Raw genomic sequence first — 19043 nt, 5'->3', positions numbered from 1 at the left:
GCAGGGGCGGGGCATATAGGAAGACTCATCTCAGAGCATGATCACAGAGTTCTTTCATCCAGATCACACAGACCCTCATTCCTCAAGTAGTCGGCGAGGCAAAGAACTAGAGCTAGCGGCTAAGCATCTCTACTCCAGAAAGGAAAGGAAGCGGGAGAGCAATCCGCAACTATCTTTGAAGAGACAATAGTAGCAGCCTCATATCTTGTAATATACAGGGCGTTTGAAGATAAAATGCTCCTCCGACTCGATCTCCTATAGATCACATAAGGCACAAATATGTCTCTCTCTGGGTACTCCCTTAGCTTGTCCACTCTCAATATAGAGTCGATGTAATGAAACCCGAAACTGCCCACCAATAGAGATCCTCAATGAGTAGAGGAGATGAATCTGGGTATATCCTAGAATTTTTATTGTCCTCGTATAGGACCTGTACAAGATACAAAAATCCAAACATCCAAATGTAGAGTTCTTTAAGGTTTGTTTGAAGCATATCGTGTACAAGATGCTCAAGGATTATTGCTTATGCCTTGCAAGGAATTGTCATTCCTTGCATCACACATCGCACTAATACTCTTTTGTAGTCTGACCTTTGACTCAATGCCTTTGTTTGGTCTCGAAATGCTAGCACCGCCTAAGCGCTTGCCTAAGCGCTTTGCACTCTCTATTGTACCAATTGTTTTGTAAAACAAATTGTTTTGAGTGGTTTTTCCGTGGACTTGATACTATAAGGGGAAGAATATTGTGTGGGCATTTGGATGGAGTGTGTAAGGAGTTGGGATTTGGCATCTAGACTTGGTTGCCTGTCTATATCCTCTCAGAGTGTGGATAGGTAGCTACCATAATCTAGTGAGTGTTCAAAGTCACAATGGTCATATTAGGAGGGAGCCATTGTGGGAGTGCTCTGAATGGGGTGAGGTGACAAGATAAATGTGAATGATCGGCTCCTGCAGCAAGAAGGGAAAATTGTGAAGTCAGACATTTATGAGGTGAAAGCAACAGACCCATGACGTAGTTCAGCACATTACGGCAGTGTGTGTGTGTGTGTGTGTGTGTGTGTGTGCGCACGTGTCTGTGTGTGTTGGAGAGAGAGAGAGAGAGAGAGAGAGAGAGAGAGAGAGTCAATCATTTGTTACACTTTTGTGGCTCAGAAACTTGGAGGAGAAAGGATCATGTACAACTGAATTGTCTCCAGCAAAGGTACAATATACTTTTGTTGAGCAGTACTTATTGCACTTGACACAATCACTTGATCTTTGTGCTGGACTGTTGTTATACATATTCTGTCTAATCATACTTCATCTAATTCTTTGCAGTCAATCTCTTGGTTCTCACAGTCTTGTCCGATGACAAGAAGTCGTTCTTCAGAGCTTCGGTATGCCTTATGATAGTACCTAAGTTTAAGTTTCAATATGCATAACTTGAATTCTACATACTATATTGTCCCTATGATCGAGCGCCCCATAAGATTTATGACTAAGCAATTAGATATGGATGAAAATTTTCAACTATAATAGCAAAGCTCATCGTCTCAATTGTTTCATTGTCCCTTAAGATGCATTGCTCCTATTTTGATGCAAACTTTCTTCAGACCTTCTATTTTCTGAAGTGTTAAGACTTGGATTCTACTAGAGGTGCATCTATGGCTAAAGAACAAGGTTTGTTTTTAAGGTTTAAAAATTTATCAAGGCCTTTGCAAATAGCAAATAGATTTTAAGAGAATATATTGCTCATGGGTACCAATTGGATGATGACAATTAACATTTATAAATGTCTAACGTAGACTCAAATTTCATGTTCATGTTGTAAACGACATAAATTTAGATATTGTAATGCCAACTTAAGGAGATACTACAGAGGTTTCCTGCAGAGATGTGCAATTGTACAATCTTTTTCTAGATGCTCATCAGACAAAGCTTGATAAGAAGTGTATACAATTGATTTCATGGCCAAACCATTTGACCACTCATTTCTTAAGGCCATCTTGATTGGCAAATATGGACAATGTTTTTCCCTCCTTTATCCTTCCCTACTTGATGACACTTACACTCAAGGGGAGGGAATTTCTAGGAATTAAATGCCAATGGAGTTCTTGGCCTGAGGTTGTGAATAATCATATCGTAAGTCATATGGCACTTATTTTATTAGATCTCAGTGCTACTTTTCTTATCACCAGTAAGCTTCTCACGGATCCACCAACCAAGAATCCTGGCCGCATTCTAGTCCCTGTCTTCTCTTCGTGAGAGGTGTGAATGCGTTTCATTCTAGAACCAGCCCTCTTACTCATAAGGTAATCCATCCCACATTCCACTATGAGCAGTTTAATTCAGCTCAAGCAACGTATAACATAACTGGCTAAGTTGCTGCACATAACTGAGCTAAACAGGTTTCCAGCAGGTAAGTGAGAACAAGAAAAACAACAGCTAAAAGTCCAGTCTACTAGCCGAATTTGCATAAATGCAAGACAATTGTTCAACAACAAATCAGTCTCACACACGCACACATGCATGAACAACTATTGCAGTAAGGGAGCTGATACATTCATCTCATTCCTGGTGCCTGCCCCTCTCAAATGAGCAAGCGCCTGTGTCGTAGCCGTCTCACCATGTGGAAGCCGACGCCAAGCTCCAAACGACACCACCGTCCCACTAAGCCCATCCAATGTGCGTCCTCTGACATAACATACGTCCCTTCGCATCTGAACCTTTGGATGCCAGATAAGTGGCTGACGCTCAAACTCCTCCTTGCATGATGGGCTGGCCCCAATAAGTCTGTTGGATAGCCGCCAGACTCTAAAGAGGCTCCTCATCAAGGGGGAGCCCTTCCCTGTGAGGGGAGCCTATGAAAAGATCCACCTGTGCGATTACTGCCACTGTCCATTGGTGCGAGGAGTGTTCCCAAGAAGCCCGTGCTGAAGGAGGAGCTTTCAAGGCTCCTCGCCTGGGGTGAAACCTCGTACCACTAACTTGCCCATGAGGGCTTTGCTCTGCATCTCCGGATCGATGATGCCAGTCCTCCTTGTGACTGGGGCTGAGTCACCGTCTACCATGTGACTATGGCTCTCGTGTTCCACATGCCGTCTCGTGTTCCGCATGCCGTCTGATCCTGCCCAGAGGAAATTTTGCAACAGTCATTTCCGTTGCCCCATGCATCCTCGGTGAAAACACCAACAGAAGGCTATGTACCAAGCCATAGCAAGGAGGACCTGGTTGACCACTAGCACTCTACTAGCCAAAGAGAGTTTGGCTGAGCTCCAATACAAGAGCTTTTGCCGCACACTCTCCAGCACCGGGATGATTTGCTGAAATGCCGATCCTAACCTAGCAGCCAAGGCATCTCGTAGTCTGCCCATGCAGGATCCACCGAAAGCCAAAAGCCTTGCTCCAATCCCGAACCTCTTGGACCTCCTTTGGACCTGTGAAGAAACCAATCGATTTGGTCCAGTTGATTCAAGCCCCGGAAGCCTCACAGTAGATGGCTAGAGCTCCCCTAACTGCCTCTAGGCTCGCTGTGGTGCCCTCAACATACAAGGCTATGTCATCAGCGAACTTCGAGTCTAGCAGCTCCTCCTCTTGTTTGATGGGAAGCCGCATCCCCGTAGACCCAGTTGTTCTGGAGCGAAGAAAGTAGCCCAAAGCCTCCGCTACAAAGAGGAAGAGAAAGGGGGCAAGGGGACAGCCCTGGCAAACCGAGTGTGAAAGTGAGAAAGTCTCCCATGTGTGCCCTCCAATGATCACCTAATTGGAGATCCCCGCATAAAGAGCCGACACCCCTCCATATACAATTTAGCTATATCAAAGACTTTCAAAACCCCACCTCCTTTGATGTCCCCAAATTCATCTCTTGGATCCCATGCATATCTTCAAGAATGTGGGGGCTACTATTGGGGCACAAAAAATTTGTATTCAAGAAAAGAGAATTTAGGGGGCGCAAGTTGGGGGGTGGCAAGTGGCTAAGTGACACATGTAATGTAGAAAATAAAGGTATGCCTTAAGGAAAGGGTAATAAAAAGCATGGAAATTTTAACGTGTACCTACAAATCCATGGTGAGACTTAGGAAAAGAATATGCAGCAACACTGGTGGAGGTGATAGATGGGTTGGGAACTACAGTCAAGGATGGGCTATGAGTTGCAAATGGGCTATGAGCGGCAACTAGAGAGCTACAATTGCCGTGCAATGAGCATGATCTAGGCTGCCTATAGGCTGGTGGAGGCAGGATGGGGCTCTAGACATAGCAGAAGGTGGAGTGGTTGGGGTACTAAAGGCGGGAAGGGGGAGGTTTAAATAGACAATTTTGATCAAGGAAAGGCTTGAAGACGACCCGAAGCATCAAGGAGGATGAATTAGGGGCTGGAAGGTCACCAGCTGTACTCTGTAGGGACAAATTTTCACCACCAGTATTGTGCTCACTAGAATCCTTGGATGTTGCCTTGAAAATACCTGTGGGAGGTAGATAGTTAGAGCCTCCATGATCTGAATCAGAGGAACTCCAAAAAGGGGATAGCTCCTCATCGGATATGATAGTGATCTTGTTGGAGGGAGGTGAATATGCAGATTCTCGAGGGCATTTGGAAGTGCCCTATGGTGTAGACCCAACACCCTGGTCATCTGTGGTGTGTTTGCCGAGTGATGCCATTGAGGGTGGTCCTGATCCTCAGGCTGCCCGAGCCGAATGAAAGTCCGCAAAGAGAGTGTCTCGAGGTAATTTAGGTTTGAACTTGTGGCGAGGGGTATGGGCAAGCATGAACGTTGGCACCGAATGGAGAGGCAAGGAGGGAGGAGGGGGTGTTGATGTCGAGGTTAACGAGGTAGGAGCCCGCAAGCAAGAGAGGAGCTGCACGGGAACCACCAAGAGTACAGAGAGGAGTGATGAAGAGAGTCCGGAGGGAGATGGGTGATGTAGCCGAGGCAGAGGGAGCCACGGGAGGTGGCATGAAGGTAGAGGAAGCTGGAGTCGGGAAAGAGGCGCGGAGGTGATGCAAAGAGTAGGAGTGGAATTGGGTAGGGGAAGCGGGGATGCAAAGGGTGGTGAGAGATGGCGGGTGAGGGGGTACGGACATCCTGGTAGGGGAGTGTGTAGAGGGTGGCCCGATTAGGTAGGTAGGAGTAGGGGGATGCGCAGGTAGAGGGAGCGGGTCGGGTAGAGGGAACGGGAGGGGGTAGAGGGTAGCGTGGAGGGGCCTGCGTAGGAGGAGAGGGTGTAGGACGCAGAGAGGTAGGTAGATAGGGGGGAGAGGGAGGGGTGATGAGAGGGGGTAGTGCTGAGGGAGGAGGGGGGTAGGCATGTAGAGGGAGAGGGAGGGGCACAAAGGGTCGCAGGAGAGGAAGTGTGTAGAGGGTAGGGGGTGTAGGAACAAAGTGGAGACAGGTTGTGAACACAAGTGAGCAAGAGTGTACACATAAGAAAGCTCCAATAGAAATGTTCAAATGAAATAATACAAGTACTTGGTATATATAGTACCCAAGTACTACTGGTCAACCATAGGGTTGAATTTAAGCCTACAACACCATATCTTTGTAATCTCTTACAAATCCCCCCTCAAAGATATGGCTGAAAGTACCCTGGAAACATCTCAGGTGTACCCTGCAGTACCTAAAGTACCATGGTTGCACAAATTCATCCAAATGCATATGCAACCTATGGGAGTACATGAAAACAATGTCATTGTGAATCACTTCACAACACCTCTTGACATTGTGAGAATATCTTTGATCCCCAAGCCATGTCGATGTTGTAAGAAAAGATTTGTTGACAGGGCTTTGGTGAAGATATCCGCCACATTGTCCTCAGATTGACAATAGATGAGATCAATGAAGCCATCAGAAATACAATCCCGTACATAATGATAATGATTTTCAATGTGTTTCATGCAAGCATGAAAAACATGATTGTTGGCTATGGCAATGCAACTCTGGCTGTCACAAAAGATAGAGTTTGCTTCGCCATCCTGTGCATGATACAAGTCATGCAAAAGCTTCCTTAACCACATTAACTCCGTAGTGGCTGAATTTGCAGCTTTGTACTCTGCTTCACTGGAGGAAAGAGAGACTCACTCTTGCTTCTTACTGAGCCATGAGATACAGGCTGAACCCAATGAGAAGCAATAGCCAGTAGTGGACCCTTTGGATGGTAACTCCTTGTGTACTGAAAATATACATCGGTCAAATTTCTCATTGTACAGCTCCAATGGAATGCTCCATAGAGGACCTTCACCAGTGTCAAGGGCCCAAATGGTGGATTAGAGGTGGCTTGATGTGAATTGATCAAATTAAATGGAGAGTAAGTCCCTAGAAAAACATGGTTGATTCGAAGCCGCACCTAAAGATGGGAGCTGTTTGAAGTGTTCAGGGATTCTTGGAATGCTTCGAATGATTCAAAGCTCCTATTTGGGAATTTTAATTTAATTAAATAGAAAAGAACCCCATATATCTTATCTTCTGCCACCTCCATTCCACGTTGATTCTTCTGCTGTCCTTATCTCTCAGCCTCTCAGCCCCCCCCCGCCCCCCGCTGCCCTCTCAGCCTACCACCTCGTTGCTTCAAAGTTCAGCAAACTCCCTTGAGTCTTTGTATACACAAGATGTGATGTGAGTCTTTTCCCTCCCCTTCCCTTTGTTTTTCTTTTCTTTTGTTTTCTTTTTTTAGGGGGGAGGGGGAGAAGCTTGCCTCTAACATGCCTCAATTGTTATGCACCCTAGGACTTGTACAACCCTGCCAGAAAATCTCCAAAGCAATCTGTTCATCTGGGAGTAGCCTTCAATATTTATCAAGACAATCTGATTTTTTATTTTTTTTTGCAAAAAGAGACTTCTATTAAGTATTAAAGAAAACCGCTAGAGCAAGCTCCATACGGGATACACCATGCAATGCATGAAAAGCTCAAGAGCCAAAAAGAAAGGATTGGGGCTGATAGTGCCATCTCAATCCGGTAGAAACCTTCGAGAAAAAGGGAGAACCCATCCAAACTCGAAGAATACAGTCCTCCTAGAAGAGGCTGCCTATGAAGGACCCTGCATGCTAGCCCATATGGCTATCAAAGTGCGAACCATGTCAGTCCAAATACTCGTGAACACCTGTCATGGGTGTATCTGGGTGCCATCCAAGGCCTCTGTACATCTGGCTCTCCAAATGTGCCAAGAGGAAATGCTAGCCAAAATCTCCCAAGAGGTGTCCACTGAAGCATGAGAGGCTTTGAAGGGAGTAAGTGGTACATCCTGAAGAGAGCAGGGCTCTATCACCTGCCGGCGGACCGAGAGTGCCCAAGAAGAAGGCTCACCCTCATTAAACACCTAGGGCCCAGTAAGGGATAACCATGTGACCGAGCCCCAAGTCATGAAGAAAGGGGAAGTATGAAAAATGCTGAGTATCCGAGCAACCCCTTTCCAAACAGTCCTCGCCTGACTGCATGTCTGAGGGATGGGGTTCCTATCCTTCCGGAGGTGTTACCGGAGGCCAAAGGCCGCTGGCGTGAGAAGCATGAGTGTTGCAATGCTCTAATGCAATGGATCGCACAGAGTGCACCGTGCAGTGGTGTGCGAGTGCCGTATGCTATACTACAGTGAACAACGACGTATGAGTGCACTATGCTAAATGGCAATCACTTGAGAACTCCACAACATAAGCAGAATAAGAAAATCTCGTCATACACTAGTGAACAATCTCCATATCGGAAAGAGACAAGAAGAATGAGAAAGTGACCAAGATGGCCAAAGTACATATCACTGGACCAGTGTCTCCAGGTCACAAGTCGCAAGTCATAAGAACACACAGTCTATCCCCATAGTAGACAGAGGGTACACACAAGTCTGTCCACACTCTCTCCTTGGCAAGCTCGTAGCTCCAGCCTCTATATCTCCTCACACTCTCCTTTCTCCTGCTCTAGTGCCAAATGCTTGCTGAATGCCCAATGCTGAATGTTTTTCCCCCCCTCTCCACCTTCGCCTTCATCCTCATCCTCCGCCTTGGAGGGCCCCTTCTTCGCTGAGAATCTCCCCCTTTCTTCCCATTGGTCATCCTCTTATCTCCTTAGCTGTTGAGGATAGCCGTTGCGCCGCTGGCTCTCCTGATGGCTACGGCGACTTCTTGACTCCCTGACTCGCCAACCTCTTCTAGTCAGGACGGTGTAAATTCTCCATGTGCAGGTGAGCTGGATCACCGCACCACTGAATCACTGAACCACTGTGTAACTGTAAATACTCCTGACTACTCCATGTGCTAAGCTCACTCTCCATGTGCGCAGCTCTCGATGAGATCGCCTTGGACATGATACTCCTGGTTGACTTGTGGTTGACATGTGTTGACCTGCGGTTGACATGTGTGGATACCTGGTTGCCTCGGATAGTACTCCTGGATGAACCCGTGTGATAACTCCTCCTATCGTGTGGCTGACTTGTGTTGACACATGGTCAACATGTGGTCAACACATGTCGTCATGTGGTCAACGCCTGTCATCGTGTGGTCAAGGGTGTTTCTATTGTAACAGTTTCCCCCGCCACTATCATTCACCGTCCCGGTGAATAGCAAAGAAAAAATGAACTTACAAACCATTGATATGGTGATGGAGTAGGAAAAGAAAATGGTACAGACCATGTGGTTGGCCGTGGGTGCAAGCAGCAGCGCGCGGGGGGGGGGGGGGGGGCACGGCAACGTAGGCAGCAGCGCGGGGGGGGCGCGGGAGCAGCAGCACAGGGGGGGCAGCGCAGGCAGCAGCGGGGGGGGAGAGATAGCAGCGGGGGAGGGGCTACAGCAGCAGCGCAGGGGGGAAGGGGAGGGTAGGAGAGGGGAAGGGAAGGGGCAGCAGGTAGGGAGGGAGGGGAGGGAGGAGGCAGCAAGGAGGGGAGTTGAAGGGAGGGCAGCAGGAGGAGCAGGGAGCAGCAGCGTAGCCAAAGTATTTGATCTGAATATTTTTCAGTGGCGGCATATTGGAATTCCAGGTAGTGCCAATCGTATGCAAGGATATATGCATAAATCTGTCTGAACTGGATCTCAGAACCATTATTCAAACATTCATAGTTGTATCCCCTGATTACCTTCATACAAGAGAAGAAGGTTTGTTTTGAGGTTTAATAAATTGTATATATCTTAACGAATGCTCTCTTTTCTTCAGAATAAGATAAAGAAAACATTCATAAACACTTGGGAAATCTTCAACTGAGCATCCTTGTTCCTACAATTATTGTAGTTGCTACTTTTCTATGTTAAATTGATATTTTAACCTTCATTTACTTAGAATTCAAAGGGAAGTGTAAATGAGTCCTATGACAGTACTTGTTTTTCTTGGAGAGACAATCTTGCAAAGATTTGGCTACATCATTGGATTTAATACTTATTTTCAGTTTTTATTTGGCTTGTAGCCGAAGATATGCTGCCATGCAGGGTTGGCCTATCCCACCACCAGCACAAACCTTTCAAAGAGATATTTCAGAACACACGCATGAGATGAGACGGGGATCTGTACCAGTGGAAGATACACCAACCAGCTTAGGAAACAAAAGAGTCAATCACTTGCCTTTTTTTCCACAGGGTAATCAAGCTTCCATACCTTCCTTTCACATGCCTCTTCTTGGAGCAGGGGACTCTGTCTCCAATTTTGTTAGTTTGCTGAAGGGAACTTTGGAACAAAAAAAAATGGGCAAAGGAATCACTCAGCAGCAAAATCAACAACAAGAGTTTAAAGAGTCCTGTCCACCTTGGCAAGCTCAGGAAGAGTTACAAAGTAGGACGGCAAGCTCACCATACCAGTTTTCTAGTTCTTTGCAACTGGGAGGAATGGGTCACTTGCAGCATGATGGTTATGGGCAGGTTCAGATTACTGATCATATATATAATGAAGGACAAGCGCAAATAGAAGTCCTAACTAGCACTAGCCACCATCAGCCAGGTCTTCAATCTCAGGCACCATCACCAAGTGAATCATCTGGTGGGGCTCCTGTTATATCTGCTGGGGAAGATCCATGCAACTCTGGACAGACCATCTCTAACCGAGACTTTCCACTGAAAAGGCCTGCACAACATAGTATGGATACTGATCAGCAGCCCAAGCGACAAAACAGCATAGGAAGTCACCCTCTTTCTGGATTACATGGGACAGGTAAGTACAAAAGTCACTTTCTTTTATGCTGAGAAGGAATGGAAACTAAAGCATTGTAATTCGATGTTATGTGGTCATTTATCTGCACCTCAAGTTTCCACAGTGACCAAACCTAGCAGTCTTTACAACAGATTGGGATAATGCATTCTAAAAGAATCATCAAATAGATCTGTGAATACTTTCAAACCATCAGCAAGTAAGTAGCATCTACAATTGAGACCTTTATGATCCAAGTTTGGAAATACAAAAAAAAATTCGGTTTCTCATAAAGAATGGTGAGACATTTGAGACATGTGACTACTATTATCATGCTGATGACCACTCTTGAGCCACAACCTACCTTCAAAGTAAAATAGGTGAAAATATGGCTTCCTGAATCAGACATGAGAGAGAGAGAGAGAGAGAGAGAGAGAGAGATGTATGTATTTTTTTAAAACTTTTAATTTTTTCAATGAGAAGACTTTTATGAAGTATGAAAGAAACCCCACGAGTGAAGCTCATGGCAGAAATACATCATGCGGAGCATGAGAAACAAAACACCCTAAGTGGGCAAAAATATTTCTCATCACAAAAGCTAGAAAAGCACCAAGGTTTAGACTGAAAATGCCACCACAACCATGTGGACTCTGAGAAAAAAGGGGAGCCACTCCACTCCCTGAGGAAAACCGCCCTCTTGGTAGAAGCCGCCTGAGAAGACCACTGCATTCACCCCAATGGGCATCAAGGTGTCTACAGTATCTGACCAAATATACTAGCCAATATTTGTGAAGCTGGTTCTGGGAGCCATCCAAGGCCTTTGTGCATTTGGATCACCAAATATGCCACGATGAAATGCTCACCAGAATCTCCCCATCCATGCAGGTCTCTAAGAGAAAGGTCGGTAACATCATCTAGAGGGTTCGACTCAATTAGATATCATTGAACCAAAAGAGCCCAAGAAGAGTCATGCCTCTCATAAAAGATCGGAGGGCCTGAAAGAGAGACCCAAGCCATTGAACCCCAAGTCAGGAGAAGGAACAAAAGGGCTCAAGGGACTAGCAATACTGAAATTTTGTGACATTACTGACCGTGTCGCGAAAGAAGGGGACGTTCTTCTCTCGGTGCCTTGCATCAATCCATTCCCAATCCGCATGGTCCCACTACAAATACTTTATGGGAACACCTACATAGAGGCAAATCCTCCATGAATCCAAGGGAATGTTATCCGGTTTAGGATCAGGATACCATCCTAAAGCCAAGAAACACAAATCCACATGACCTAAAACCCTCGCAAGCTAAGAGGCAACGTCCACAAGGATATCTCCATATCTAACCCTAGACAACCTGCCACCAAGGTGAAACATTAAAAACCAAGGCATCCCCATCTGAACCTTGTCGTAGTCCTATTACTAAAGAGGTATATGTGTCCTCATAAAAGTCTCAAGGCATGTAGGGCTATGGTGAGGCTTGTCACATGTATCAACCCAATCCATGGGTTTTGCTGCATCAATCTACTAAACTCTCCTTTCCTCGAAGATGAATTACTAAATGGGAATCTATGATCATCCAGAATGTTTTTGAAATCCTTCCAAGATCCCACGACGTGGAAATGTGGCCTCTCTCCCATCTAGACCTTTGCATATAATGAGAAGTACCAATTGGTCTATCATGATCATCAAGAATATTGTCATTCATGGGGATTGTTAATTGGAGCATTCATGGCCTTGGTGGTGTACCTCAGCGTCGCCGAAGGCAATTATTTCGTAATCACCTTTATCTAGGTGTCATTGGAGGATCTATTAACATTCTTTTTATTTAGGAATATAAAGTAGATGATGCTAGAGAAATCAAACCAAAGCGAGATAGAGTACCCTCTAAGAAATCCCAGTCTACTATGTCGTAAGCTTTCTCAAAGTCCAAGAGTAGAATGGCCAATCTCTGGCGGCTCTGCATGGCCCATTCTGAGGCCTCCCAAAATGAGAAAATATTATAAAAAATACTTCTGCCATGCACAAACCCTGTCTGCATGTCATGAATCAAATCTGGAAGAAAAACCTGTAGCTGCAGACTGATGGCTTTCGCCAGAATCTTGTAAAAAGTGCCCAAAAGAGTGATGGGTCTCCATTGAGACACAAGATTCCTATTACCCCCCTTTGGGATGAGATGAATGAGACCATCTGTGAGTGAGTCCGGCATCTCACCAGAGTCCCACATGCCCTGCAGGGCTGATGTAATGTGATCACCAATCTACTCCCAAAAAGTAATAAAAAAGGAGGGGGTAGGTCCATCTGAACCTGGGCAATTGCCCTTGTGAAGGGCAAGTAATGCAGTCTTGAATTCTGCATTGGTGAAAGGTGCATCCAGAGAAACATACATCTCATCCTTCACCAATACAGGGATACACTGCCAAATAACCTCTCGGGCATCATCAATGGCCTGCGTGCCTGGATCTGCAGTAAGAAGGGATGCAAAAAAATCTGAAGCTACATGCATGACAGCATCAGGATCTGATTGTAACACCCCGTCTGAGTCAACAAGTTGCAAAACACTATCTCTACTATGTCTGGGCCCATGAGTAGAGAAAAAGTGTTTGTTGACCCTACCACCCATCTGAATCCAAAAGGATTCCCATGCATGAAAGGCATACTCTGCTCTCTGATCCAACAATGTTTGCAAATGAGCCCTTGCTGCAGCAAGGTGCTCCTGAATCCAAGCATCTATGGGCCTCTTCTGCTCTTCCCTTTGAAGGGACGCTAACTGCTGGCGTATACCGATCTCACATTTGAGAATCTCACGTCTCCTAAAATCAGCGACTAAATGATAGTAGTCACTAAATTCCGGATAAGGCTGCAGCTACCTGAGATGGATGGACATCTCCACCCTGTATGTGAGAAACCCAAATCTGTAAAATATCCTCCGTGAGGCTCTCCTGTGCATGAAAAGCATCCGGAATCCTAACACTGGCAGAGCGTCCTCTCCGATGAGGCTCAAGAATCTGCAACACCACTGGAAAATGATCTGAGGTGGAAATCCCAGTAGAAATGCATACAGATCCTCCTCTGTCAAGTGCCCAATTGTCTACATAAAATCTGTCAATCAATGCATGAATGGGCATGTGTATTCTCCTATTCGACCAAGAGTACAGGAGTGACTGTGGCATAATATGATAGGCATCATCCAACTAAGTGTCTCTACCACTAAACTGAAAGAGAAAGGCATCCCAGGCTGCCCTCTCCAAAGAATGAATTCCACCCTGTCTGCCTCCCTTTTTGTTTGAAGGCAACTCAAAGTCGCCACCAATGATCCAAGAATCTGCAATGGGGGCCCAAGAGAGTAACTTCTTCCAAAAGGAGATCCGCTCCCCTCTGTTGTTGGGAGCATAAAGATTGAGAAGACCAATCTTATGCCCTCCAATCAAAATAATGATCTCTCTAGAAGGGGAGATAATACCATGACCAGCAACCAAGGGGAGAATAGAAAGAGAGACCGAAATGCAAGTACCTCCCCTTGTACCCATAGCAGGCGACCAGAAGGTATGTCCTAAAAGCAGTTTGCCAGACTTAGACCGATCACTGGCATCCAGCTTGTGTTCCTAAATAAAACGGATATCAATAGCACCTCCAGTGATGCCTGGATGAAGCTGGTTCCGGATCAGTTGCCTAGGTGACGGTGTGGAATTCCGCCTAGGCCCTGTATGTTCTAGCTGACTATCCTCATCGATAGGAGGATGCTGGATGGAAAGGCTTACCCGACCTAGTAGAGGAGACTGGCTTACCCGACCCCTAAGGTGGAGGGCACAAACTCCTCATCATCCATGAAAGTCGCCGAATCTGCCAGTGCCGAAAAAGAATTCCTGATAAGCAAGTCTGGCCGAGGAGTGCGAAGAAGACCTGCACTCGTGGAAGATGGAGGAGAAGGACCTGCCAGGCCTCTATCAGTAGAACTGGAGCTGGGGGTTGAGGAGGCCCGTGGCTGGGGTAAAGAGGAATCAGGAGCCCTCATCTGCGCCTACACTTTCTCGGTTGTCCTGACTGTGGCAGGAACAGTCTGCGGGGAAGAAGTACCTATAGTCCCCTCGTGGTCAGAAACCAAGGGGTCAGAGACCAAAGTGACCTGGTGGATCTAAAGGCCCCTCCTGATGTGGAACTGTAGCTTCTTGGGCTGCAGCAACATCCACCTCTGGAGTCTGGAAGGCGTCTGTCTAAACAGGATCAAAAGTCTCCTCCTGAGGTAAGGGAGCCGCTCTGATAGCTCTCCATCATGGTACTAGGTGTGTTGTGGGCATTGGGCGCCCTGTTGCCCCTGGTGGTAACCCATAAGGTAGCCCATCCCTAAAACAGTCAGAGAACTCCTCTGCTGTAAGATCAGCTAGCTTGGCCATTTCACCACTTTGCACAACATCAGTGCTAGCTGAAGAATCATCAATTGGCTCTACCGATGCTGTACAAAGGAATAAAAACTCTTCTTGAGCTTTTCGGATCTCCATCACGAAGACCAACGGTCCCTGAGGTACATCTTTCTCACCTGGTAAGACATAAAGCACATCATTCATCTTGAATTGATATACGTGGCTTTTCCAATCAATGGCTGGATTCTTCCTAGAATGCCACGCCTTACCCAGGGCTATATCTGCATGAGCAAGCTTAGTCATTTCAAAATCAAGCTTCTTAGCATAGTCCTAAATACGAAGCTCCAACTAGGTAACCCTTTGGTCCCATACTTCAGTTGAACTTCCATCTGCCATCCTGAATGTATACGCATAGTCAGATGGGCTAGTCTTTAACTTCAGCCTCTTGACGAGCTTGGAGTTAATTATATTGTGAGTTGACGCCGAGTCAAACAACACAATGACATCATGATTGGCCACTTGCCCTTTCATCTTAATTAACTCCGTATCATTAAAGGTTGTATACCCCGTTGTTGCGGGCTTAGATAGGATGTTATCAGGTGCACTCGTTACTAGCTTAGCAACAGACACACATAACAAACAAGGTACCAACCTCCTCTGAGAAGATCCCGCTAGCTGAATCTGCATCTGTTTCGCTCTGGGACTTCCCTCCATTTCCACGTCGCATTCTGATACTACCATCTCAGCCATCCGACGATCCTTATTTCGTGGACAATCCTTCCATTGATGAGGCTGAAGGCAACCAAAACACAAACCTTCTCTTCTCGCTTTTTCTCTTTGCTCTGGGTTTAAGGGAGACTTTTGGGCTGCCATTGGTGTTACTTTCCTCTTCACTCCAATGGTGGTACTTGACTTAGGAGTTTCAGCTGGTTTCGCCTACTTGGCTTGATCACTCGTCGGCTGAGAACCACTCCCTTTACTAATCCACTTCTTCTTAAACCCAGATTTCTTCTGGTACCCATACTAGGTTCTGACCTGCGCAAACCCACTTGGCTTGCTGCCCTTGGCATCTTCATAGTTCAGGGCTATGGCTGTTGCATCATCCAACGTGTTTGCATACTTAGCCCGAACTTCCATTTTAATCCGATCATTCAATCCAAATATGAAATCTTTCACTTGGATTGATTGAGGTAGGGGTTCATCAACCTTCATTACGCTCTCTCGAAACTTATCAGTGTATTCTGCCACTGACAAATTTCTCTGACGAAGGTTTCTATACTGATCCCAAGCTCAGGATGCTTCGTCAGGAGGTAAGAAGTGTTTTTTAAATTCTCTTTTAAACCCCTCCCAGGTAGTGGATGCAATACCATCTTTCTGTTGTTTAATCCACCACCGATCCACTGCCTCACTAAACATGTGGGTGGCCTCGCAGATTTTCTTGATATCATTTCTGATTTCGCAAATGGCGAACACCTCGTCCCATTTGTGTAACCAGGTCTCAATGACATCAGAACTACGGCCATTCATCCGACCAGAATACTTTTCCGGCCTATAATTGGCAACATTAGGTACTTTAGCCTTCCTAGGCTCGACCGCATGGACACTAGACTCCGGTTCTATTGGAGCCTTTCCTTTCTCATCTCGAGAAGGTCTGGCAGACATACTGTGTATCACTCTTCTAAGTTTAGACTGCCCTGCATTTGCCTGTAACCATTGCGCTAATAACTGCTGCAAGGCATCCTCAAGTAATGCAATCCTGCCAGATAAGGTGTGAACTACTGGGCGCGAAACCTGCTGGGTCGGCCGGACTCCTGACTCTACAGGGTCCACATCCTGGAAGCTCCTTCTTCTGCTTCCATTCAGGTCAATGGGTGTTTTGTTTTCTTTTGTGTTTTTTTTAAAAAAAATATAACACCGCTAGAACACTGTATTTACAAACTAACAAAATTCAATGTATTGGTACTCTGACACAATTCCCTATTCTAGGGAATACTTGCAATCCCACATGCACACTGACTAGGCATTTGACACAGGCATAACCCAAATACCGCTTTTCCCTATACTAGGGAAATTCCTGCAAATCAACTCTGACTGAAGCACACAGACATATACACAAGCATAATCAATCTATTGAAAACCAAAGGCTTCCCTCTAGCCACCAACCTCCTGAGCCTACTCTATGCCCATGAAGAAGCCAATAGATTTAGTCCAGTTGATTCATGCCCTAGAGGCCTCATAGTAAACATCCAGGTCTCTCGGACTACCTCCAAGCCCACGGTTGATCCCTCCATAATACAAAGATATGTCATCTACAAACTCTGAATCTAAAAGGTCCTCCTCTTGTCAAATTGGTAGTCTCATCCCTAGAGATCACTAGAGAATGCAAAAAATAACCCAATCCTTCCACTATCTATAAAGAGGAATAGAATAGGGGCAAGAGGGGGACCCTATCAAAGCGAACACAAAAGAGAGAAGGGCTCACCTATGTGCCCCCAAATCATGACCTAACTAGAATGCCCTACATAAAGGGCCGATTGAATCACAAGCCTACATACGGGCTGGCTATCCTTTCATGCAAGCTGAATATTTCACACAAGCTAAGTTCAGGGAAAAAAAAATGACGAAAACAAGAGCAAATGATGTCAAAAGCCCCCTGGTCTATTCGCTCCTGCCACCCGATTTGATACTGTGTTAGATCACGACGCCGGATATCAAGACTCGCAATATCTGCAATCCTTGGAGTCTTCACGTAGCGCAGATGTCCCACTTTCCTTATGAGCAACGATGCTACCAGTCATGGAGCGGCTGAGTCATCCAAAATAGGAGCAGGGTTCCTATAAGCAAGACGGACGTTCCTTCGTCGATGAGGTTTCGTAGATGAAGCAAATTCGAAACTCCCACTTTCGTTTCGTCAATTTACAGGAAAGACAAACTTGCAGGCGTAAGCTAACTGCAGCCTCTTTGGAACTTAAGCTACAAGGCCACAGAGCCGTCCGTCCATCGTCAGCCTACCCTGCTATTTTCACAGACTCCCAACCCCGTGCGTCGACCATCGCCACGTATATCCTCTGTTTCACACATCTTGATATTCCAAGCTATTTGCATAGGCCAGCGCCGATCAGACCTCTCCGTTAAGCCCATGAACAGTCACGCATCCCAAATATTACGTTCTTCAAAGTCTTCCTTCACCAGGCACACACAGCAGTCCATCAACGGCTCAGCCTCACGAACAGAGCCACCTAACAGACACGTCGTAACTCAATTTGGTCAAGTCCAGCATGCGCAGTAGCTTCAGATCGTTGTCTGAAATGCAAAAAGCTGATCGCTGTCTGAAATCCTGCTTTCTGCCAGCTCACTCTCTTCCTACGCAATCTCCTCGTTCAACCTGTAAGCTCTGATACTAAATATTACGTTCTTCCTACGCATCACTGCAGATCACGGGAGTAGCACCATCTAAATTCCACCCAGCCAATTCCTGTTGAAGCGTAAGAACACACAGAGAAGTCGAAATCCTTGATCAGAATCCATACATGAAGCTCATCTTCTCTCTCTTACTTACCTCAACAGCCCCATCTCCCTGGATGGATCTAGATGCCACATGTCACCATCATAGGGCCTTTCCTAATGCATCTTTTCACCCCTCTCTTGGGATACATTTGATTTCCTTTGCCCCTAGGCACATTGCTTGCATTAGGCATTTAACCATAGATCCACCTAGTGTGGTGCTATCAGCCCTCACCTAGGACCTTGACATTAATTCCCTCCCGATCATTTACATGAAGCGCAAATAAATATATTACAAACGTAGATCCTTAAGGAAAATGTCGACTGATTCTTCCGAGGTCATGCTACCTCGGCTAGAGCGTAACATAATGATAAACGCAAACTTTCCAAATGGCAGACACGGGCTAGAGTTAAACCTATGCTCGATAAGGGTTGTTCCTCGAAATCTTTCTTTCGGAATTTACATGCACATAGACAAAGTCAATCCATCATGAGGGTCAGGAAACCCTGGAGATGCATTGTTGGTATTCTTCCAGTGGGAGTGAAATTGGCTCAAAGAAGGATTGCCTCACCTCTTTGTCCAAGATGTCATCATACTCCTGAGAGTATTCCGCATTTATTGTGGTTTTGTTCATACTCCAAAGACCTTCTAGACAAGATCTCCTATTTCTTATCTCTCAGATTTCCTGCACACAGGTTCTACAGGTTTTTCTGGATGTTTGGCAAGCTATCAGCTTCTTTGTCACAGTATTCTCTTTTCTTCCAATGGATCAGATACTGGGCCATATGGACCCTCTGGCTGCAGCGAAATCATGCATATCTGAATTCTCCCCTTCAGCACCCTTATGAGTTCTTCCGAGCCTCATTGCGGCAGTCTTTATATGATGCCTTACATGAGGAAGATTTGGATGTTTCTTGTATTCAGCTTTTGTTTTACAGCTTCTGATGGATAGGGCATTGGCTCTTTTCTCGAGCACTGCCCTGATGTAAATGGATGTTTCATAATATAATTTTCTTGGTTTCACCCCAAAAAAAAAAAAAAGTGTGTGAGGTGCGATGGAGACCTCCTCGTCTGCCTTGCCAGCCTCGTCTTCCTCCCCATTTCCGTCTGTGCAGTCAC

General features: G+C 45.9%; 1 protein-coding gene across 1 annotated transcript in view; it reads left to right on the top strand.

Annotated features, from left to right (window-relative positions):
• LOC147898822 (protein CYCLOPS-like) overlaps window positions 1–19043 on the top strand; it is a 74526-nt gene that overhangs the window by 41567 nt on the left and 13916 nt on the right. Inside the window, exons 4-6 of the mRNA XM_087379236.1 lie at window positions 1152–1200; window positions 1317–1375; window positions 9356–10092. Of these exons, the coding sequence (XP_087235362.1) occupies window positions 1152–1200; window positions 1317–1375; window positions 9356–10092 (845 nt within the window). The remainder of the gene's footprint in view (window positions 1–1151; window positions 1201–1316; window positions 1376–9355; window positions 10093–19043) is intronic.

This window comes from Dipteris shenzhenensis, chromosome 9 (genome assembly GCF_047967505.1).
Source record: "Dipteris shenzhenensis isolate YYH24624 ecotype China chromosome 9, Dip_SZ_1.0, whole genome shotgun sequence".
NCBI lineage: Eukaryota > Viridiplantae > Streptophyta > Polypodiopsida > Gleicheniales > Dipteridaceae > Dipteris > Dipteris shenzhenensis.
Note: the sequence above shows the minus strand (reverse complement) of the source record. Positions and strands in the feature narration are given on the sequence as shown.